Genomic DNA, 23,130 nt, shown 5'->3' on the forward strand with positions numbered 1-23,130 from the left:
GTACGGAGGCGTCGGGAACGGGTCCCTTTATATAGAGAGGAGGTGTCAACTATCGTGCGCAGCCGTCGCGTTGAGCGAGGTTTCCTAGTCAATCTACGACAACTCGAACTGACTCGTTTAGATCGTGGGAAAAAATAATAAAAAAAACAAATAGTAATTTTTTTAAAATGAGTGGTGAAGAATTACTGGTCAAAGTATTTAATAGCTAATAAATTTATCCTGTAAATATTAAAAATGTCAAGATCTTATGATCAAATCTCTCAAACTATAAAAAAAAATTCAATAATCTCTTTTTATATTTATTTAAAAAAATTCAGTATTTAATTTTAATTTTTAATATTATTATTTTTATATAAAAATAATATAATCATGATTTTTATGCTTACATAAAAAACCTATAGATAGATAAGATCGATAACTTATGCTCCTGGCTTAGCATACTGTTCTCTCAAATCCATGGCAACAACCTGCCTCCAATACAACAATGTCAGAAAACATACGAAGCAATTGTCATGTTGGTGTCAAGGAAGGTGTACCTGTAATGCACTCATTCAACTCTTTGTGCTTTGATCAATCAGGAATATTACATAACAAACATGCATGCACTTCAATCAATCAAGAATCGATATCAATGAGTTCTAACATAAACATGTTCTCTTTCAAGTTTCAAAGATTTGTAATGTATTCTTGATAGCAAATTTAAACCCGCAACTTCAGTATCAACTACATAAATTTATCGGTATGCTACCAGACCTTGAAAATTTCGTGGAGAAGCATTCTTCCATTTACTGACAATGAACAGTTTCAGGCTTATAGAGAGATTTCATGGTCACTTTATCTGGAACAGGTTCAAACAGATAATTCGGTTCATGCCTTTCTCCAGACATCAACAATAGACATGCTGTTACGGGTAGCGAAGATCTAAAAAGTGTCATCGGAACAGTTTGAATGACATTACTGCGTTTCTTGTCATCGGGGAGTCGTGCATCTCGAGATCTCACCAGGCTGCATCACATCAAAGACAGCATGTGTGCTGGGGGTACGGATCGATTGTACCCCGCTTGTGACGATGAAATCTCAGGAACATTGGGTGGGAAGAAGGTCATCCTCGGGTTGGAGTCTGATACACCAATAGCTGGTGGGAAAGGGCCCCAACAACTGCATTCTCTGTCAACACGAGAATATGGATGGTGGGATGCAAAGCACTCGCGTTCCCATGCACAGAGGCGGTTGCTTCCCATGTTCTCGGCATCCACAGCAGTTTGACCCAATGGAATTGCTGGAGAAACAAGAAAAGGACCACACTGGTCCAGTGGATTGAAGCCCCTCGAACTTCCAGGCTGCAGCATTGCTGTTCCCTCCAGACTTTGAGAAGTTTGCAGTCGATAGCGTTCATGGATGTTTCCATGGTTTCTAAGATAAGGTGGAACCAATGAGGGAACAGAAGAGCTGGTAGCCCCAGCCCTGGAACCACTTCTGGGAAAAAAATGGAAACAAGGACTAATCAGAATTATCAGATAGACAAGATATTTAAAGCATATTTACCATATCACATCGGATGACTAGCAGAGGTCATAAAAAGGTAAGAATTAGATCTATAACCACTGGCATACCCATCATTCTTAAGGCAATAGTAAAGCAGAAATCAAAAAGGAAAATGTTGATACGGTTCTTTCTTCCAAGGATTTAGAATCAATCAGTGAGAGAAACAGATGGTGTAAAGTCTCCTATGGGCTAGACAAATCTGCAGAAAAGTCGAGGAAATATCCGGGCTGCCTTTTCAACAAGACCAAGTCCTTCTGCACGTTAGAACTAAAACAGGGTGCAAAGTGGAGAGGAATAATTTCTGCCATACTTCACTTGATGTATATGAAGCTTGTGAGATTTTGAAAGAGTAACCATCACAATTATAAGTCAATAAATACTTGAGAATATAGCTTACCCATGGCTGAGAACAAAGAGATGGAAAACAGAATCAGCGGTAGGTAAACCATCAGTTCTAAGCCTTGGAAAGCCTGATGCTGCGTCAGCACCACCGACATGGGCATTGGGAGAATATGATGGATGATGGTGTTGCCAACCACGATAATGAAGATTACTTGGAGCCATCATAAGAGGATTTTGAACATCTCTTGCACTTGGGAAGTGACTCCACCGGTAGTGATATCCAGGACCATCAGTATGGACATCAAAAGGATGGTTACTTGAGGAAGAAGAAGTTTGGGGCAATCGTGCACCAATAAAAGGGCATGGATGAGCAGCTGACAGGGTAGCCTGATTCTCCATTACAATAGCATGATATCCCAAAGGATCCCGAACTGCAAAACCACATTATGTTACTCAGCTATTCCAAATTTTTGGAGCAACGTATCAATTAATTATACATTTTTCAGCAAAGTATTGACTTACAAGCAACAGGTGGAGAAGATTCGCCTTCCCTAGTATGAAAGAAGGACAAGTTTAGTACATGCAAACAATCAAGACCAAGTATTTCAGACATGAATAAAGCTTTTGACTTGGACATTCAATGAAACTCAATAAACATAAATAAGAGCATTCACACCACATTGTAGTGATTATTAGTGCAACATTACTTTCTCTTTCAAAAAAAATATCTTACAAAAAGGGAGTTGGCTCTATTTTGGTGAATTGTCAGTCAAGCATGCATACAGCACTTTCATCAATAACCTTGACAATGCCAGAAACAAAAAGATTAGGAAATTGAAAAACAAAATTGCCACCGCAGAACCAAGAGGCTACACGATTAGCTGATGCAAAGTACATATAAGTTATAAAAGTGGCCTATGATGACATATATACGCCACCAACCAACAACGACCTTAATAGAGAAAAACACCCACTGCACTTCTTGAGTTCTCTCACTATCAGGGGTGGAAACTAATGCAATATCCGTATCATAAAACCTCTTTGTCATTCTTTATAAAATAGTCTGCATTATGTAACAAAATCACAGATCCAGATTTGTGGAAACTCTTTTATGTAGGTTAAAAGGAAAAAAATGCATCTTTTAGGAACAAAGTCTATTCATTAATCTGTCCAAATGCAGGCATTGAATATACATCCTACATTTACATAAGAATTCCAAACATGCAAAATAGTATAGCAAATCATTCACAAAGATAAAGTCCCTCAACTATATATATCTAGCTTTTTTTTTTGGCATCACAGCAGTGTGGCACAACCACACTCCAGATGGGGGGCAGTTATCCACCACTGAGGAAAAGAGGAAACAGGCACATAAAGTGCTAGAGGAGGATTCAAACCAGCAACCCCAAGAAAGCCTCCTGGGTGGCATAGCCATCCAAGAAAGTAGGCCTCAGCTTTCCAGCTTGTATTTAACTTCAGGTCCATAAAGAAGCAGATGGTTTACTACTTGAGTAGGATGCTTTATTCCTAAATGTTCATGGAAATTTAAAATTACTGTTGGGAAAAATCAAGTGAGAAATAGTATAAGTAGGCTCCATGAAAAGAATTTCACAAAAATCTACAGGTGGTCATCAACTTGATTTTTTAATGAAAAGCACTATTAAAATATAACTAAATTGGTACATTAAATTTTTTTCTGGCACTTCTTAAGACCTTCAAACTTCGATTCCCCTACACCAAACAACACAAGGATTCACATTCTAACATCACCAAGGTAGCACTAACTGGGAAGAGGCATGCACCTACACGGCCATGTCACATTCATGCCCAACTATAAGCCTGTGCATGCCTTGGGTGGTACACACTGTCTTGACTCAAGATACATCCATGTGGAGTCAATTACAGCACAACATGCATAGTAATATTGATACCTGAGACCATCATCAGGATTAGAAAGAAATATTGGGGATGAAATTAGTCACTCCAAACACAATTCCAACAGTATCAAGGTTCAAAACAGAAGGCACATACTGGTTTAGAAAAAAGAAGGTAGTTCTTTCTTGAAGGAATCGATGAAGAGTTGATCCTAGGAGAAACCTATTGATTGAACCAACATATGAGTCACGTCTGGTGCAGACATGATTGGTTAAATAATTCAACAGTAAAAAATAAAGCTCCATACGACCTTGGAATAAAGCTCATAAAACAATTTTCTTTTTTGTAATAGGTGCATAATCAATTCAAGCATGAAATTTGGTAAAGAGAACTCAAAGCACAATGTTCTGACAACTCCCTGAATTAAACACCTACAACCATCATTGATTGCAAGTTAGATCAGACTAGTGTAAACTTCATATTTTCTAATAGGTCCAGCAAAGAATTTAAGCTAATGAATTGTTTAAGTTTTGAAAATTTTGGATCAAGTAATACAGCTTGTTAAAAGCAAGAACCATCTTCCACCAATCATGAAAAAAAAACTAACTTCCATAAATTAAGGTGAGAACTAAATGGATCCTATCCAACATTTAAAAATCACATAAAATAATTGAACTTACTCAAACAATGATGGAATCCTTGCCAAGCCACGAAATGGACACCAGTGACCTCCAAATGGCTGCACAAACAAATAAAGCAATAAAAAAAGAAAGAAAGATCATAACATGTTCTTATATGTGAAAACAATCCTCTCAAATATGAAGCATATCTCAGAAAGAAATATAAGAAAAAATGAAAATTCCAACCGAAATCGAGACATGATGACTGTACAATCAGGAGGATAAAACGTAGGAAAATGAGGCGAGAAACCACCATAAATTTAAAATTGTACATAGTATAAACAAAATTCCCAACAAATGGATTTAAAAGTTGTGGTAATTCCTGAACTAAATAAATGCTGGATTCGGCCACAAGCTATAATAAAAGGGGTATAAAAGTCAGATATTGAAGTTAGTTCCAGAGCATACCAATTAATTTACCACCAAGACCTCAGTTTGTTGACTTGTGAGACTTATGTTCGTGAAGATAACTCTTGGCCGTATATCTTCTCTTCAACTAAGTCTAGACTTGTTTCCACTTGTATGTAATTGTAGATTTCAAGTAACTGCTGGGATTGCTACACATCTGAACAATAGATTGATGAATCAAACGCTGGGCTCTATAATTACTCCTTAAAATGGTTGTAAGTCAAAATTCTCTAATTTCTAAATCCTGCTTCATACATTGCCTCAAAAAATGGATGTTATTGCAAACAATCCTTTCCTATGGTGATATAAACATGTCTATCAAAAGAGTCTCTACATGCATTGCACATCCAGTACACAAGCAGAAATATGGATGGTCAGTAGTAAATTTTTTAACAACTATGCTTTGAACAATGCTGATCTCTAATTCATCGTTATCATAATAACAATAGGTCACAAAGAAAAGCTCAACAAGCAAAATGAGTTCCAAAAAATAATAAAGCAAAGTTTTTTTCACTAGTCAAATTAAAGAGATTGTAAGATTGATTTACCTCACATCAATTATTCACATATATAGTTGTTCCTTATTCTATGTTTTGACACCAAAACTTCTTCCTTTTGTGGTTCCCGACATTTGCATTTATAAAATATAAAAGAAAAGTTGTATTGTTATCCTTGTTATTACTTACTAAAGTTTATTTCATTCAGTTTAGCTATCTTAGTTGATAGTTTGCAGGCTCTTCCCTCTTTTGAATAAGAGAAACATTTCAAGATGAGAATGGTTAGATCCTTGTGACTTGCAGTCAGCACAAAAAAGATACATAAAAGCTTGACATGAACAAGCAAATTGCATAAAAGTTTAACTATATAATCCAATTTAGAAAGAGCCATAGACAAAACAACGGGCATACGAGCAACATAAGCTATTGTTTACAAACATGTTTTATAGTGTGAAAAAAAACCATTATCCCTTTACAATATCCTAAACCATTTTTCATGGTGCTGATAATGAACCAACTTATTAATCATATGGTTACTCAAATCTCTATCTTTTTTTCTCACTCTTTTATTGTACAATAATGTCTCTATAGTCATATTATGTCCTTAAACTTTGATACTTGTATAGTATATCAAGGATGCCTACTCGTCAGCAAATTTGCATACCAGAATCTACTATCCTTTAATAGTATATGCAATAGGCTATTCTGTTCCTGCAGCCAAGATTTTGCTAGGGAAATTTATGCCAGTCTACTTTGACTAGCTCCACATTGCAGCTAAAATGTTCCACGACTAATGACTTCATCATCAGGCAATGATGAAAACAAACAATGAAGTTGGAAAGAACAAAACAAGATCCATGCAAAACATTGATCTTAATGTGTTCATTGATGACAAAAGAATCGTTCTCTGCATAATCATTCACTGGTGAAATATGAAAATTCTATAATATCTAAAGTTACGAGAGATTAGTTAAAATTTTGAAATAAAAAATCATTCTCTGTACTAAAATATATTATAAAAGAGGGTGGTGATTTCAGTTATCAGCATACATTTTCCATATAACCAAGACTGTAGAGGTCTTCATCATGGATATAGTCATCCATATTGAGCTCTGGTGTTGGATGAGAACCATTTGCATATAACCAGTTGCCTTCCTCAACTTTTCGACAATTAGGGCATTGCATCACACCTTTAGCATTAAATGCTGAACCAATGCAATCTGAAGAAATAATAGAAATGGTGAATTTTGACCAGAAGCTTCATTAAGAATGTCTAATATAAATCAACATGTTGTACAGAAGGTTTGTTGCAAAGAAGTCATATGAACAGTTTATTGCAAAAGAGTAATACCAACTAATACCCCAATTGTAAGATAGAAGAGAAAAAACAGAATAAAGTTAAAATGCGCCAAGCAAAAGGTAGGATACTGAACTTGTCCTCTACCTAATAGAATGACATATGAGATGAATAAACAGAAGACTGACTTCTTGAATGATCAAAAAGAGACTTCTATGGTTACACAGAAGTCAAATTTTAAAAAGATTCTGCATGGGAAAATGATAATGCAACATACTCAAGAAAAATCCAGTAAAAAAAATAAACAGCTTCTCACAATTGTACAAACTTCTAGCTTTTTTTTTTTGGGTTGTATATACAGAATAAGTAATCAAAGTATACCAATAGTTTTTTTGAAGTGAGGTGGGAGGATATCGAGTCCTTGACAGCCTTCAACATGTGGCCCTCTAGCACATGATGAGAATAAGAGGGAAATGAAAATGATTCCCATGAGAGATGAATCCAATGATTTTTTAATAATTAGTTGATAATCCTCGTAAATCAATACAAACACAAGCACAATTTAAACAGTCCCATGACCCCATCCTTATGACCGCTAAATTTCTGAAACAGGTATTTAGCCAACATTTCATAGTCACCAGACAGACAAGGAAAATGGACCACAACTTTGGAGACAACATCTGCAGTCTAAGATGCCCAAATGAATCGTCTACTTAAAAATAATAAAGATAATATTTTTATCTTTCACATGCTTCTACTCATCTAGAATGAGGGAGCTTGTTGGTTCTGCACCCCTCAAGAATAACAAAGCATAAATTTGTAAACTTCGAAATTCCAAGATAACATCGTCCTCATAAATAAATAAATAAAAAGAAACAGAAATAGACAACTAGCGAAACCTACCACGCAACTCATATAGGCAAAATTGTTTTAGCCATTAATAAAATTTCTTAATATATTTGTTCTCTCTCGAGACCTCAATTCCTATAAATCTTAGCAACAAGATAACAGGAAAAAGTTAATCCAAACAAGCAACCTATCCAATTCTAATCCAAACAACCAACCTATCCAAATCTAATTTTCACATCTAAAAAGAAGGGATCTTTCCATCAATTTGCACAAATCTCCGGCCCTATTAATAGAAACCAAAAGGGAAAAATCAAGCCATCGGGAATCGAGTAGAACAACCGACCGAGATGGAACTCGTGCCCACATTGCAGCCTGGCGGTCGACCGACCCCCGCCGCTCTTCACCGCCTCAAGGCAGATCGAGCAGGCGATGTGCACGACCTCCTCGCGCTCCTTGGTGTCCTTCGCTGCTCCCCCAAGACCCATCCCTTCATGCCCTAATCCCCACGAATCTCCCCGGTCGTCAAGAACAGAAAAGGCAAACAATTACCTCCTCTCCCAACTCCCAATCCACAGGCTCCTCCCCGAACCCTAAGATTCCGATCGAGAGGCTCCTCTCACCCCTCCACTTCCGAGAAGATATCGCCCTCCCTCTCACAAAACTGTGGCTTTTATTGCGTGGTCCAGAAACAAGCATAGCACAATACAATCACATGTCGCACCTCCGCGTACAACTCCGTATGCGTGCCCGAAATCACCGCCTTTCGTGTGTCCTCCACGTGATGACCGAACCGTATGAGACGGAGATGGGTGCCACATCATAGGAAGTCATATGCAGTTGCCGAGACAAAGAACTGGATCCTGTCCAATTCTTGCAGGACACTATCGGACCATTCGTATCGAAACCGGGAGATGTGGCGGTGGATGTGTTAGAATTTTAGGATTCCGATCGAAAGAATAATTGGAGAGGATCCTAACAAGCAAATAATAGAAGTTGAGGTGAGGAGAGAACATTTAATCCTTACTAGTTTCGCTTACCCATTTGGATACCACCATAGCGTGCACGTATCTTTGGTGGCGCGTATAATGTATATATTGATGTTCTTTAAAATAAGTAATTTTTATCTATTTCTCTAATTTAATTTTACTATATATCCTTTCAAAATATAGAGAGTTAATTTTAATTTAAACTAACTAATATTAATTATTATTTAATTCATAAAGAATCATATACTATGGGATGAACTCTGCAATGTAATTAATTATACTTTTAAGGTGGACACTCAAAGAATAATAATGATTAAATGATCCAACTCTTCAACCAATGCAGATTAAATGTGGTCTCTTCAAAGAATTAGAAGGGGATGCCCAAATTATAGGCATAGGAAACAAGTACTTTGTTTGAGCCACTTCTAAACAAATTATGAGACCCACATAGAATTTCCACACTTTTTTGAGGATATTTGTGCAACACAAGCCAATATACCTTTCTTTTTTTTTCTTTACAGAACCAAAAAAAAAATCCGGATCACAAATATAAGTTGGTTACTTGTTCAACATACAGTAGTTATACAGTAGTCTTGAAGAAGTGCTTAATATTACCAAAGATGAGTCTTCAAAATTTGATACAGTTTGCAGTGTTTTTCATCAAGTAGAACAAGCTCAGTGCTTCGGCTTTGGCTTCTTTACTATCATGACAGTGCACTGTGCATGATGAGCACAATGATCACTCACACTGCCCAAAACAACCCTGCAGGAAAGTCTGTAGATTAGTAAAGTCAACAAGAGCAGGATGAACATGAAAAGGACATGTTTACTTTGTTCATTCCATGATTCAATTGATAAAGCATCCTGATCTAGTAGGAAGTCCAGTTAAAATGTCCTCTAAAGCTCTCAGAAACCAATATGTTAACATATAGAATTTAATCTTGATTTATCAAGTTCCCTTAATAATCTAACTAGTTAGGTTCTTTGATAAAGAAGAATAGATGGTTAGAAAGAAGAAGAGCTTGTTCTTTTTTCCTACTCTAGCAGTATAGGACATGTGGAAAAAAGAAGCTCTTTCTTTTGGGACACTAATAAGTTAAAAGATAATTGCCCTTAAATAGGCTAACCAGAGCATGGTTATGAAAGAGTAATATGCTAATTACATGATTAATCTTAAGAAATGCAAAGATAAAAATTTAATTTCAATTTCTTCTTTTGATAGAAATTGAAGTTATTTCTGATAATAAAAAATAGATGGCTGCTAGCTATCCGCCTGACTGCTTCAAGAGTAATAGGTTAATCTACTTGGCTGCCACAGATCCAAAGACGAACTGTTATATTAAACCATCTGTACATTGTCAACAATCTCCTCACCAGGGATGTTTCAACAAAAGTCTATTAACATGTTCCTCAAGTGACTACTTAAAGCATTGAATCCATGAACAAGAATACAATTTATGGACCTTTTTATCGCTCCATAGCCATGGCTGCCGACCACCAATATTTCTGCCTGATGTTTCTCCGCTGCATCACATAGAGCATTCCTTGGATCACCTTCCACTAGTTCATATTGAATGTCACCCACCTGCAGATGAATGAAGACAATTCCATAATAACAAGCATTAGAAAGTACATAATTGTACAGATATTTTAAAATGACACACACTTAGTGAGTTTGCTCAAACATGTTACAAATGGTTTACAATAAAGACTTTGTGCTTTGCTTGTATGACAAGATATTGATCTTTCCAACAACATATTATATCTTCCTTACGACATGTTCTAAGCTTTGACTACAGGAAGCATTCTACACCTAATATAAGAAAAGTAAATGGTAACTCTACTGATTGCAAAGCACTCTTCACTGCTTCTAGCTTGCCCAAACCTAATATAAGAATGCTAGTTCCTTCACGGCAGATTGTTCCCAGGCATAGGAAAAACAGTGAAATCAGGTTAAAGTACTAAAGCTGATAGGAATTCAGTGAGCTGACCTTGATAATGACTACCAACATAGAGTCATGTTACTCTACTCTGCCCATTAACAACCATCCATTCTCAGCTACGAGATTTGACTTGACAATAATTAGTACTCTATCCATTACCAACCATCCATTAAGAATGGGAGTCTGCTTGGCGTTGAATCATTCTAACATCATGCGTGGAAAAAGAGAACAATCCTTTCTAGAGTAGTATGCCAAAATCGAAAACCCAGCACCATCATTTGAATCAAGAAAATTCGATGCTAGGAAAAGAAAGGAAAAAGAAGTTAAGTGCTCAAAGGATATCTTTTGTGGAGAAATTGCAGTCTTACTGGTGCATCATGGAGTTTCGCAAATCAGTATGCAGTTTAACTTCATCTGATGAATTGCATAAAAGGGCTTCTTTATCATATCCTTTTAGTTGTCATAGCTTTACGCCTTATTATGAACTTTATTGCCCGCAAATGATTCTAGGGCGAGAATTTCCAAATGCAGCTACTTACCAAAAGCATGTTACATCAACAAAAGCTGAGAAATCAGCAACATAACAAACCATCAGGGACAATCAGAATTACCGGGAACGCGGAGCAAAGATCCTTTGCTCTCTCGATCACCAACAAAGCGATCTTCTTGAGATCGGACTCTACAAACGGCAGCACATCCGCCGCCCCTGAAATCAAGAAGCTCAAACAAGCAACTGTCAGTCTCAACAGGGCCTTGGCAGAACGCACACCAAATATTTAATCTTCACATAAGAAAGAACCAGGGCCAGCGAGGCCGACGACGGAGGCGGGCGACGGCTTGGAATGGACGACGACGAGCTTAAAGGCCGAATCGGCGACGGAGAAGAAGCGACGAAGGGTCCACTGGAGCGCGTAGAAACTGTGCTCGCTGTCGTCAATCCCCACCACCATCGCCGGCTTTCCCACGTCCGCCGCCATCGTCCGTTGTCTCGTGTGAGGACGAAGCTTTGGTGAAGCGACGGGGATGTGACGAAGAAAAAGATACTTCGATTTAGATGGGACGCGTTTGGCGCCACGTCTACAATCGCAACCTAAGTCATAATAATGACGCTGAGAAGTAACGAGGACTCACGTCTTCTCCACCAATCACTCTCCCAGCACGTGTGTAGCCCATCCCCGAAGAACCGACTGCACCATGTGACTTGCACGTGCGAGGTTTCGTGGAAAGCGACGTTCTCTATCGACTCCTCACCAATGTAAGATTTCCGCGTTCAAAATCATATGGTGTACCAAATCCAATCCCACGTGTGTTGATATCATCAGTGTCTCCTTTATGCAGTGGTCATCAGATCGAGTTTTGGCACATTTATTGTACAGCCGACTTGACGACAACAAAGATGATAAAGATAGATAAGAATCAATACCATTAAGCCAACAGAGTAGACAAGCGGTACAGTTCATCACAGGAAACAACCAGTTGATTGCAGGCACGCTTGGTGGGAATTGAGTTGCTTTCCTGAGCTCTCTCTAAGATATTGTTTGAAAGGTGATAGAAAGGAGACACATTGACAACAATCTAAAATGAAGAAGAAAACCAACTCAAATTGTTGAAGAAAACAAAACCTTTCCTTTGCATTCTCAAAGCCATTCCTTTGCAAGATACAGAAGAAACCTGCTTTATACCAGCTGATTCTGTAAGCAGATCCTAGGCTGTATTGCCACTTGATACAATATTCACTTGATCTCTGCAGCTTATCAGGAAGGCTTCATCTCATGCCAAAATGTAGTTTGTGTGATATATTTTCCCTCATTCTGCTCTCAATCTGAGAATCTCCTTGGCAGTCCTCATCCTGAAGTATGGCATGTTTTCCTATAAAAAGAAAGAAAATTCTGTAAATTGTACAACCCTCAGTGCTCATACGCCCAGAAAAGTAGCAAGCTCTAAATTTGTCCTGATCCACTTGCAACTTCACCAGGTGGACATGGGATTTGAGCATTCAAAGCAGAGTAACTACAAGCTTAAGGAATTAGCACCTGGTTGAAACATAGGCTTAAATCACGGCTATAAAAATCAGCATACTTGAGTATGAACATCCCGCAATCCCACCTATTTAGACGAGTAATCATTTTTTAAGTATTCAAAAAGGAGAAAATTATCAAAAAAATATACATGAAATATAGGTGCCCCCAGCAATATATGCTTAACATAAAAAAAAAGAGCAGCAGCTAACAGTAAGTAATTAAATATACCTGCAATGTGAACATCAACATTATGTAAAATTTTATGTATCCAAAAATTTTGGGTCAGGTTTGAAGTGTGAATCAGTTTTACACATGCCATAACTGGTTCCACAAGTTTATTGGATCTGAAATGACAATCCAAACCCAAAATTTTAGCTCGGATTTTGATAGGGTTTAAGGTATGCATAGTGACATCAACACACACGACGAGACAGGAGGCGAAAGATGACCAGCAAAATGTGACAGATTAACAAGATGACAGAATCCCGAGAAGCTGCACCACCTTGTGCCAACCTGTACGCACCATGCTGGTGAATACTAGCGATAAGCACAAGCATGTGATGAGTGATTTCCTACGACCACCTGACCAGAACAGCAGGCAGATGGAATTGTGCTGGTCCAATTCGAGCATGAAACCATACCATGGCATGCCATGCATGCACACCGGTATAAGGCTTTGTTCATTGGCTCAAGAACTTGTAGCAATAATAAAAGCACACTTAACTTTTCAGTGAAGTTAAATAACAAAGTAAAAGACCAAGAGAGGAAAGGCATAATAACACAGGCATGGACAAAAAGTGTGCAGGCTAAATGAAATCGGGGTCATTCACTCATGACATGATATTGAACTAAATCTTTAAAAAAAGTTCAAGTAAAAATAATCATGTAAAACGAACATGTTTCATAAAGAATCAGATGATCTTTATAATTGTGCTAAAAGAAAGTGAAACATGTACAACAAATTATGCGTTTCAGCAGCTTTAAGTATGCATAACACATTTAAGATCAATGAGATTGCTCAAAAGAAGTTACATACCCGTTCTTCTGTAAAGGTAGGTCACGAACTGCTTCCAGCATCCAAGATAGTGCATCAACCTGATTTTCACTCTTATCCTTGGCTTCATCCATGAAGTATCTAGCCTGAAACAAGGAACATATTTACAACACAACAGCAGAATCAATCTTAGCCATAGAAGTTCACCAAATTGCATCAAGCTTCTAACTGAAAACATTGTCACTGGAAACACAGGATAACAACTCAAGAACAAGGCTCTCAACAGGTGGATTTACTTTTTTCCTTGTATCTTAATCACCACCATGACATTTAGTGAATAATTTCTTTTGGGTTTTATATTGAACAAGTCCCACGCGGCAAGACTTGGGTTTTCTGCCTCCAGAAATTAGGATAGGGAATAAAACTGGGGAGCTAGCTATGCCAAATAACTTACAACAACAACAAGCCATAAGGTGCTAAGGTCCCATTGTCGAGCTCTTTTGAGCACAATCACCACTAGTCAAACTAGGAGATATCAAATCATTTTCTATTGCTGATAACATATTACAGTTTTCCAATATTCTGTACATTCCCTTGCACCACCAATCCTAATCGAGTCACCTAGTGTAAATGGGGCATCTTAAGTCTTCTCTCAACGGGCGACTATCACCTTAAATGGGTTTCTCTTGTTTTGTTATGCTTGGAATAAACCTAGTTATCAGCACATGTGTATTTCTTATGTCTTTGTTAACAACCAAAATAATCCATCTCAATGACATCATGTGTATTTCTTAGAGTTTTAAGAAATAAATTAGGTCATTAAAATCAGAATAGAAAATTGAAAATCAAACTAATAAAATAGAAAAAAAAAATCGTGAAACAGAGATAGACCTAGGCAAACAGCATATAGATGGAATAAAACACATGAACAAAAGATATATTTCCATTTACAAAAAATGGTAAAAATGATTTTAAATAAAATCAGTTGAAAGATTATGATAAATTTTAATACTAAAAAATATCAGGTTATTGATTGAGATATTTAAAAAGAAAGGAACATAATCTAAAATATTTGGTACAATTTATATACAAGCATCTGACCTCACCATAGTAAATACCTAAGATAGTGAAGCTAACGATTAGATCTGCAATACCTTTTATTTTTCTCCACATCTGCATTCACATTTAGATGATTGCATCTCTTATTTAAAAGCCACTAGTAGACTCCTGAAGTAGCCCACATAAAGGGTTCGGCCTCTCCACCTGTCGCCTTTTCAACATCTCCCCCGCAAAAGTTCTCTTGTGACAAACATCCAACTTGAGAAAAAAAAATCATTTGAATACATCCCTTCATTGAATATCCAACCTGTCAGAGCTCCAGCATTATTTTCTGATCTCTCTCTCTTTTGTTTTTTTGTTGCACTGAAGGCCAAGATTAATCAGCCTTATCTTTTGGCTGTTTTGGATTATTGTTACAGATCAAATCTAGATCAAAATTGGCCAATTTTCCATACCACAAGAGCAAGTTGTTCAGTTCAATCAACCGCAGCTAATAAAACTCAAGTTGATTTGATCTTAGTTCACTGTGAGATATAGATCACAAAAACCAAACCAAATGTAACATAATTAAATAGCTCTATGTTCCACAATGAATCCCTGCTTTGAGTACTTAGCCTACCTAATTCCAGTTTCACAGAGCTAAAATTGAGCCCCATGCCTGCTTCTCCCCTATGCTTCCTCCTTCGTATACCCCTTTCGGAATTGCACTGAAGAAGCAACCAAGCACCAACGTTGCAATATACAGAGCATACCCACATGGTAGCAAGCTCTCGTTGAACAGCAACTTTACAGATGGTTGCATGATCTCGGAATAGGTTTTGGTAGGACTTTAAGATGCATCGACTAACTTTGCTTACTTTAGATCCACCTACATATTGACTTCTTTAATTGGCTCAAATAATCTCTGGAAGGATCAGCAACTAGGGATACTTGCGGCACCTCCTTTAATTCAGCCAAATTTGATCTCTTTAAGTACAACCCATTTGAACAAGATCAAAGGCTTTAAAAGAGGTAAAATGTGGATAGGCCTCTGCTATGAAATAGATTGTAGATGATAGGAGAAAACTGCACACAGCATATGCTTAACTGATTGGAACTACTGGGGTCTAAATATCGATGCACATCAACCAGAACCAAGAATAAACACATGAATACAAAATATATCTTCTTTACACAACCTAGAACTGATTGAACATGATAACCATCGGAAGGTCTGAACCAATTTAAATGTGCAAATATGTAGTGAAGGCTTTACAGAGAAAAGAAAGAGAGTTCAGATATGAACATGTTTATAGATACAAGAGTTCTGCTACAGAAACAAAGAAAAAGAAAAAAGAGATAGAGTGAGAAACAGACCAGGGATCGGTGACCAGAAACCCAAAAGAAAAACTCATTTCACAAAACAGAACTCGTTGTTCTCAGAATTATTTCACAGACTCAAATAATCACACAAAACTAGCTGCTGTCAGACATGTGAAACCCTATACACAAACTTAAAAGACAAAACTTCCTGTTTTAGAAAATCTGCAAATGATAAATTCAGCATCTAGAACTTCTTGAGAATGAATGCTGCAACTCTCACAATCCAATTTCTACCACAGCTACAAACTGAGAAATAGATCTTAAACATGAAAACAGCCCAACCTAGAACTTCAAATTAAATCCAAAAATACTACAAATTACATAAGAAATAACTAAATTTCTACTGGACCTGTACCTAATCTCAATAAAACTCTATCACTGTCCTTAAAAAAAAAATCAACTATTTAATAATTTACAAGATTGGGAAATCTCCATAGAGTTCATATGCCCATTAAAAACAACAACCAAATGAAGGAGCTCTCTAAAAAAATAAAGTTAAGAAACAAGAGAGAAAAGTCAAAAGTTCATCTTAGTGCCATAAAATTTTGCATTTATATAGTGTCATAAAATCCAAAATCTATTTATTCAACTCTTTAGTTTTCTAAAGAATATGTACTTGTAGCATACCAGTACTTGCAACACTGTTGTATCTATTCCACCAAGTGAATCAAGATACTGAAACTTCTTCTTCTTTACATCAATAATGGCTAGACACCAATGTACTTCTCTGTGTATTGGAACAAATATCTGTAATATAAATTGCAAAGAGGCATGAGGGTAAGGAAATGCTTAAAGTAAATAATATTGATAGAAATAAATGAGGAACTAAAGGGACATAATTACTTTGTCACACTCAACAAGCTTGTATCCTAGCTTCTTTTGTGTTGTCCACCTTCTTACAGCCTTGTAGTCATAACCATTGCTTCCACTTGTCAACTAAACAATAAGCCAAAAAACAAGGTAAAATAATAACCTGAACACAACATTAGCATGGTTTGCTTCAAATGGAAAAATTCCAACCGCAAAAATTCTCATTAGTCAATAGGACTGTCTCAAATTTCATCTACCAAAAGCTAAACACGCTAAAGTTCATAAAGATTACATTAACCAAAACGCTTTCCTAAAAAACGAGAGAGGGGAGGGAGGGTCATTATCATGACTATGCACTGACAGTATATTAATTAAAAATAGAGGAAGCTATTGATGACTATCTGAATGGGTCTTCAGAAAACTTACCTCATAGACTGATAAAAAAATGTAAACCAAAAGAAGCCAAAGAAAAGCACCTACAGTGACATCTTTGTGCATATATAATGACCACTTTGAAGACCATGAGGAGATTTGTGATGGAATAACAGTCTAAAAAAACAAAATAAACTTGAGAGATTATAAAGAACTAAGATACTTTTCTAAAGGTAATAACGTGCATGTTACGATATTTCATATTGAAGGAGTAACACGAAAAACACAAGAAGTGGATGTCATCATAGATGAGAACAGCCAAAAACAATTTTCTATTAAAGTGTTCCATAGTGAACAAGATTAGTTATTTGCTATTAGCAAGAGCCTAATTTTGCACATATCCTGATTAGATAAGAGGATTTGAGAGTCCATGGACAAACTCCAATAACCAGATAAGCTTATTGCATTCAATTTTTAAAGAACATTTAAGAATTGTGAGAGAGAATTATTTCCAATTCCATGTGAAAGAAGTTGAGGCAAGGCATTAAAAGTGCTAAGTCACAACTTTAAAAGAAATGTGAATCTTTAACCTAAGGATGGTGTTTTCATTAAAAAGAGTACTGATAAGTAATTTTTCTTTTGTCAATTATGAAATGTTTTCAACAGTAACAGTTATTCTTTAGAAAAATTAAAAAAGAAAGAAAACATGTGACTTAAAGTACTAGACAACAAAGCATTAAACAGAGAGTAAATCTTTATACACCACAGATGCATGCTTGGATTAAGACTTAAGAGCTTTATCATTCAACAACTTTGGGGCCATACTTCAGTTTTTTAATAAATTTTGCTATTCTAGAAATGATTTGCCCTAATTTCTTTTATACTAAATGAATCCAAAACCATGATAATAAATGTATGGCTGACTGCACTTGCCATTTGATTGGATTGACTTAAAAATAGGTGTAATTGTCAAAGTGAACGATATTAAAAAAGGTTCAGGTTTTTTTCCCTTACACGCACTGCACACATTCATATTATTTGGTAAAAAGAGATGTTAGACCTCCCACTCAATTCCCAAAATATTACAATCTAATGCCTGAATTCCCTCTAAATCAGTCTAACAATCACATAGTTAATTATGGACATCAACAAATATTCAGGGCCTTCAATTTACCTCATCTGCACATCGCCTAATTTACAATGTGCAACGTCAAAGTCCTCCAAACCAAGGAAAAAATTACCAGGGCAGTGTTCTAACAAGTATTAAAACTTGCAGTTCTTTACTATACGTTAATTTTATAATTGTTCACTTAACATAAACCTATATTTCACTAAATAACATAAGAAACTCTCTTTCCTACAGTCAGGTAGAAATGTGATATTTGCAACTCCTGCTGGAGATTTGAAATCTTTCTTAGTAACATTTTCACAACAGTTATGGAGCAATAGAGCTTAATGCTTTATTCTCAGAAGAATTCTCATAGTTTCTCCTACTAAGACTTGACACCTAGTGAATGTTGATAAGCCTCCAAAATCATGAGAAAAATTAATAATGAACATCAAAGAATAAAGGTAGAAACAGGAGCTTTCTCTTCTCAGTATAGAATAATACAACACATAACCACACTAAAGGAGATTAGAAAGTCAGCTCTTAGGAGAGAAATGAAGAGAAAAGTAAACCTTTTTAAAGAAAAATGTGTTGAAGAAATGGCATTTCAAAAACTTCTTGGGTTCTCTTTTCTCTCTTTCCTTCAACAGTTCAAGGTACAAATTTATGACCTACACAAGAAGGGAAACTCATGTTCATTAAAAAAAGTGAGATAGTCCTAAGAAGACTAGCTTGAAATCACTAAAACATTCAATCAAAAGTACAAGATAAATTTAAATAAGAATTACTTCATCATTTAGCCAAGCATTGCGACTCAAGCACCGCAAGACCTCTCTTGTTATCTCAATGTTAGAAGGCTCGTGCACAACTAGGACTTCACGACTGCAAAAGCCAAAAGAAAAACCACATTTAAAACCAGATAGTATATCTGCATTATTCTTGAATGGACATATATTTCATGGGATTATCTAACCACAACTTATACCTGTTTGTACCATTCAAAGCACGATAAACATCCTCCTCTTCTTCATCAGTGAGAGGGAGAAAAGCATCATTCAAATCCTATGATAGTCAGATGGTTAGAATTACGACAATAGAATAAAACAATAATTACAAAATATTCATGCTTATTTACAGAATATGCACTATATCTACAGGGATATTATGTAACAATTGATTAGGAACACATCTCATAGAGATAATCACTTGCAGGAATCATGAAAGCTTAAGATTGTAATTATTGATGCAAGGAAAGTGAAAAGTGTTGTATGAAAATTTTAGCAGCACACATTTAAGAAATCTTTTGGGTGCAATACTTAGACATATAATTACAACTGGTGTACATTATATTATTTAAATCTCAAAACAATTTTTTTTTTTAAGAATATAGTCCATTGGTACAGTCAATCATAGGAGATCCCGAGAAGCAATGTACACAGTTAATGTCAATAACCAGAGGCAGCTCAATTGCCTCTTAACTAATAATAGCAGCTAAGTGTGAAGGAAAATGGCACAAGAATATCTATATAGCCGGTTCAATGCAGTTGCAGTGAAGGTTTGTAATTACCATTTCATGAAATTATTTCATCAAACGGAACTCACAAAATTCAATAATGTTATGCCATGATAACTTAAATCTGGACCAAACATTGCTGGTTTAGCCGCTATAAATTAAGAAAGGCTTAACAAGTGCTGTCTGCTTAGCTCCCATGCTGTGTAATTTTACCTCATCTGAAAGGAACAGCAACATGATAATTGGTTCCAATTCGATTCTGAAAATTGTTAAAGATTGAATTCAATAAAGTACTTAGCTTGATTACTTTTTTCTTGCAAATGTGACAGTATTTTTCACATTGTCTTAGAAGATACTGCAAGACAACAGTTAAGACCATTTTATATATTACCATGTGAATAAATGAAAAATTAATAAATTATAATTTAGATCATTTTTTGCGGTTCTACAAGGTCAAGAAGTCCAAATTTGACCAGGAAAAGAGTTGGCTAACCACAGATGTGTAACCATTGTCTCTAATCTCAGCTGAGGAAAAAAGCCCAGACCAACTAAATTGAGTTTCTAATGGCCAGCCGAACTTAGTCATCATTGTTTCCATTTGCTCAACGTATCTTATATGTAGAGTTTCTCCATCATCTAATTTTAGTTCCTTCTCTACCATTCAGCAGAACTGTTAAGACTCCTTTTTTAACTCCAATCAGAGTTACACGCCAGTTCTTATTTTTACATTGACTTTGGTCAATGTTCCATATATCATAATGCCAAAAGATCCAAAAAAAAACCTATTATTTATTTCCATGCTAACTCCCCCCATCTAAGCACACTGACAGAGAATTCATAACCAAAGTAATAAAATAATGTATGGAACAGTATATAAAGTTAAAACAAAAGAAAAAAAGAATACCTCCGTAATGTTTGTTTCCTGCCCCTGGTGTGCGAAACGGAAGGAGCTTACTTTCTGCTCAGCCAACTTCACTTCAAGCTCCAAGTTCCTCAACTTTGAATCATGTCTTCTAGCAGATTCCACATACAATTCCTTATACAAAGGACTCCTACTAACCGAAGCTTTCTCCTCCCACAATGAGGTCGATTCCACCACAAGTCTCCTTGCATCCTCAACCTTCCGATTCACTAAATGCAAGTTGGGTGTCGGCTCAGGCTTCTGAGTCACAATTGTCAGCTCCGACAATCCAGATGGCGTGGGAGCAAACACTAGCTCGACAGACTTCCGGTCGGAGACAACCAAGTTGCGCTCTTGCACGCTATTTACTAACTTCTTGTACTGATCCAAACCTAACACTTCATCGCTCCCATCATTGTCCTCCGAACCCTGACTTCTACGAGGACGAGCAGAAGCGTCCCCCCTCTTCCCCGTCCGCCATGGGGTAAAGCTAGCAGTTTTCTTTCCCTGAAGGAACCGCGCCACGAGATTCCCCATCTCGGAGTCCCGTTCCTGCGTCGGAGAGGATTCCGGAAGCCGCGATCTGCTAGGAAAGGCCGACCCGAGGCCGAAGGCCCTGAGGACGCGCTGAGGGGCGTGGACAGGGCGAGGCAGAGGGGCGGCGGGAGGGAAGCGGCGGAGAGGAGAGGAGGGGGTTCGCCCCGCCGCCGGCGTCGGGGAAGTGAGGGGCCGGGTTTCGACCGGCGGGGATGGGAACCTGGCTTTCTTGGCGGGAGGGGAGGGCTCAGCAGCGAGATCAAAGACAGGGTGGGGGGAAAAGGGGAGTCGGAAATCGACAGCGAGGCGACGCTTGCGGTTCTCCGTTAGGGCGCCCATGGGGACGCTTTGGCTGACGGATAGGAAAGCCGTGGAGGGATCGTTTCCATCGACGAGCTTAGCTTTTCATTGGGGAGAAAGAGAGAAAAAGAACCCTAGGAATTCTATTCCGGAGGGAAAGTGTTGATAGCCAGGAGCGCGTTTTACTCGGGAACTACGGGACGAACAAAAGAGAAAATATTTCCACCTACTCCTAACTCCCCGCCTAAAAGGAGGAGCACGGCGATTGGCAGTCAACGGGGGTCCCACAAAATTCAAGAGCTGCTCCTGCTTGGGTCCCGATGTTGCCTCCCGTGTCGTCACCTTCTCCCACGCCAGAGTCACACTTTTATTATTATTATTATTATTATACAGTTTTTTTTTTTTAACGAATTATCGTAAAAAAAACTCCCTTTTTTGAAATCATCTAAGTTCATAGAGGATTAAATAAGATAAATATTGATTTTAACTTGAACCAATAATTTCATTGTATATCCATATTTCATATTTATTAATCGATGTGATATGTATTACACGACCACAAAAGTTCTATATTAAACTAAAGAACACAAAAGTTGGCGATGAATTTGAACAGCAGAAATTATCCAGTCTCAATTTCAAGTATTAGGCCTGCAAGAAAACAAATAGGTGTACAAGAACTTCTCAGACAAGTATTCCCAATCCAGTCGAACTTGATAATATATTCATTCCAAATAATAAAGAAGAGATTCTAAAAACGATCACGATTTCACAAAAACAGTATATGTTGAAAGTAAGATTGCGTACATCGACCTTCCTTCAACTCTCGTAATTGCAAGTGTATATGCACACGGTACATCTTTTTTCTGTATTAAAGAAAAGAACACAAAAGTCAGGATAGTGGTGAATTGAAACAGCACAAGTTATCCACAGTTTCAATTAAGAAACAGCATATATATTGCCATCTCTAATTAATGTCACCGCAAGCTTCAGCTCTAAATGTACCTAATTCAATTAGTCGAAGCATGTAATGATTGTTTGGAATACATACTGTTCCTCAGTTGCATCCATATGTTCTCCTTGACCATGCATTTACCCAAAATGAATCTATATAAACACATCCTGACAAAACTTCTTGATGAACTTTTCCACATACACTGCCCACAAATTAGACTGAAAGAAAGAGAAAAATCTCACACATTACAATCTAATTGTTTATAAAGTTTTCTACACTCCACCTCTCATTATGCATGTTTATCAGAAAGACAGAGATAGAGAGAAAACAAACAAAGAAAATTTTACTTTGCTTGTCTATCCGGCATATCCTATCAAATTTTGGCCTAAACCAATGCTTGTATGTAGTATAGACATGTTGCATAGGTTGCAACAATATGTATATGGCAATCAAAATTCTTTTAACTCATCCAAAAAAACAAGCAATATAGATATGCTATTTCTTTCTCCTCAGTGCAGGTCACTTGGTATTTCTTAGAACTTAATAGGATACTCCAAATGAAAGCATATATCACATTCATACATTAACTGAACTACATGTATCTGTTCAAATCTTAACATACTTTTTTTTAAAAAAAATCAAGGATTTATTAACTTTTGCTAACCTACGAAGCCAGCAATTTTGCTAAATTTAACCCTTTCACCATTTTGATCCGCTTCACCAAGCTCTGTAAAACATGGCATTTAAATAGATAACTGATGCATGAACTTAAAACATAC

The 23,130-nt window shown here is 36.9% G+C and overlaps 3 protein-coding genes across 6 annotated transcripts; all 3 read right to left on the reverse strand.

Annotated features, from left to right (window-relative positions):
* Positions 1–606: 606 nt before the first annotated feature.
* LOC103993671 (E3 ubiquitin-protein ligase IPI1) lies at positions 607–8,148 on the reverse strand. 2 transcript variants are annotated; one of them, XM_065120050.1, is made up of 7 exons: positions 7,837–8,148; positions 6,398–6,567; positions 4,443–4,501; positions 3,919–3,984; positions 2,410–2,438; positions 1,943–2,318; positions 607–1,476 (listed from the first exon to the last, which is right to left on the reverse strand). In XM_065120050.1, exons 1-7 carry the CDS (start codon positions 7,976–7,978, stop codon positions 1,011–1,013), a joined length of 1,308 nt encoding a protein of 435 aa, XP_064976122.1. In that variant the 5' UTR covers positions 7,979–8,148; the 3' UTR covers positions 607–1,010. The 2 variants fall into 2 exon arrangements, with proteins under 2 accessions (XP_064976122.1, XP_009412098.2); XM_009413823.3 differs by lacking the exon at positions 3,919–3,984 and having other exon boundaries at positions 7,837–8,143.
* Positions 8,149–8,961: 813 nt separating this feature from the next.
* Positions 8,962–11,703, reverse strand: LOC103993670 (universal stress protein A-like protein). Its single transcript, XM_009413822.3, has 5 exons — positions 11,554–11,703; positions 11,222–11,426; positions 11,034–11,128; positions 9,943–10,064; positions 8,962–9,242 (listed from the first exon to the last, which is right to left on the reverse strand). The coding sequence occupies exons 1-5, from the start codon at positions 11,593–11,595 to the stop codon at positions 9,155–9,157; spliced, it is 552 nt and encodes a 183-aa protein (XP_009412097.2). The 5' UTR covers positions 11,596–11,703; the 3' UTR covers positions 8,962–9,154.
* A 116-nt stretch (positions 11,704–11,819) lies between these two features.
* LOC135618803 (ubiquitin-like-specific protease ESD4) lies at positions 11,820–21,705 on the reverse strand. 3 transcript variants are annotated; one of them, XM_065120052.1, is made up of 9 exons: positions 20,566–21,701; positions 19,134–19,210; positions 18,937–19,030; positions 18,721–18,819; positions 16,702–16,794; positions 16,486–16,605; positions 13,480–13,583; positions 12,456–12,528; positions 11,820–12,291 (listed from the first exon to the last, which is right to left on the reverse strand). In XM_065120052.1, the coding sequence occupies exons 1-9, from the start codon at positions 21,436–21,438 to the stop codon at positions 12,229–12,231; spliced, it is 1,596 nt and encodes a 531-aa protein (XP_064976124.1). In that variant the 5' UTR covers positions 21,439–21,701; the 3' UTR covers positions 11,820–12,228. The 3 variants fall into 3 exon arrangements, with proteins under 3 accessions (XP_064976124.1, XP_064976125.1, XP_064976126.1); XM_065120053.1 differs by lacking the exon at positions 12,456–12,528 and having other exon boundaries at positions 20,566–21,702; XM_065120054.1 differs by lacking the exons at positions 11,820–12,291; positions 12,456–12,528; positions 13,480–13,583; positions 16,486–16,605; positions 16,702–16,794 and adding an exon at positions 16,824–17,217 and having other exon boundaries at positions 20,566–21,705.
* Between the last annotated feature and the right edge of the window lie 1,425 nt (positions 21,706–23,130).

Source organism: Musa acuminata, chromosome BXJ2-8 (genome assembly GCF_036884655.1).
Source record: "Musa acuminata AAA Group cultivar baxijiao chromosome BXJ2-8, Cavendish_Baxijiao_AAA, whole genome shotgun sequence".
NCBI classification, from domain to species: Eukaryota; Viridiplantae; Streptophyta; class Magnoliopsida; order Zingiberales; family Musaceae; genus Musa; species Musa acuminata.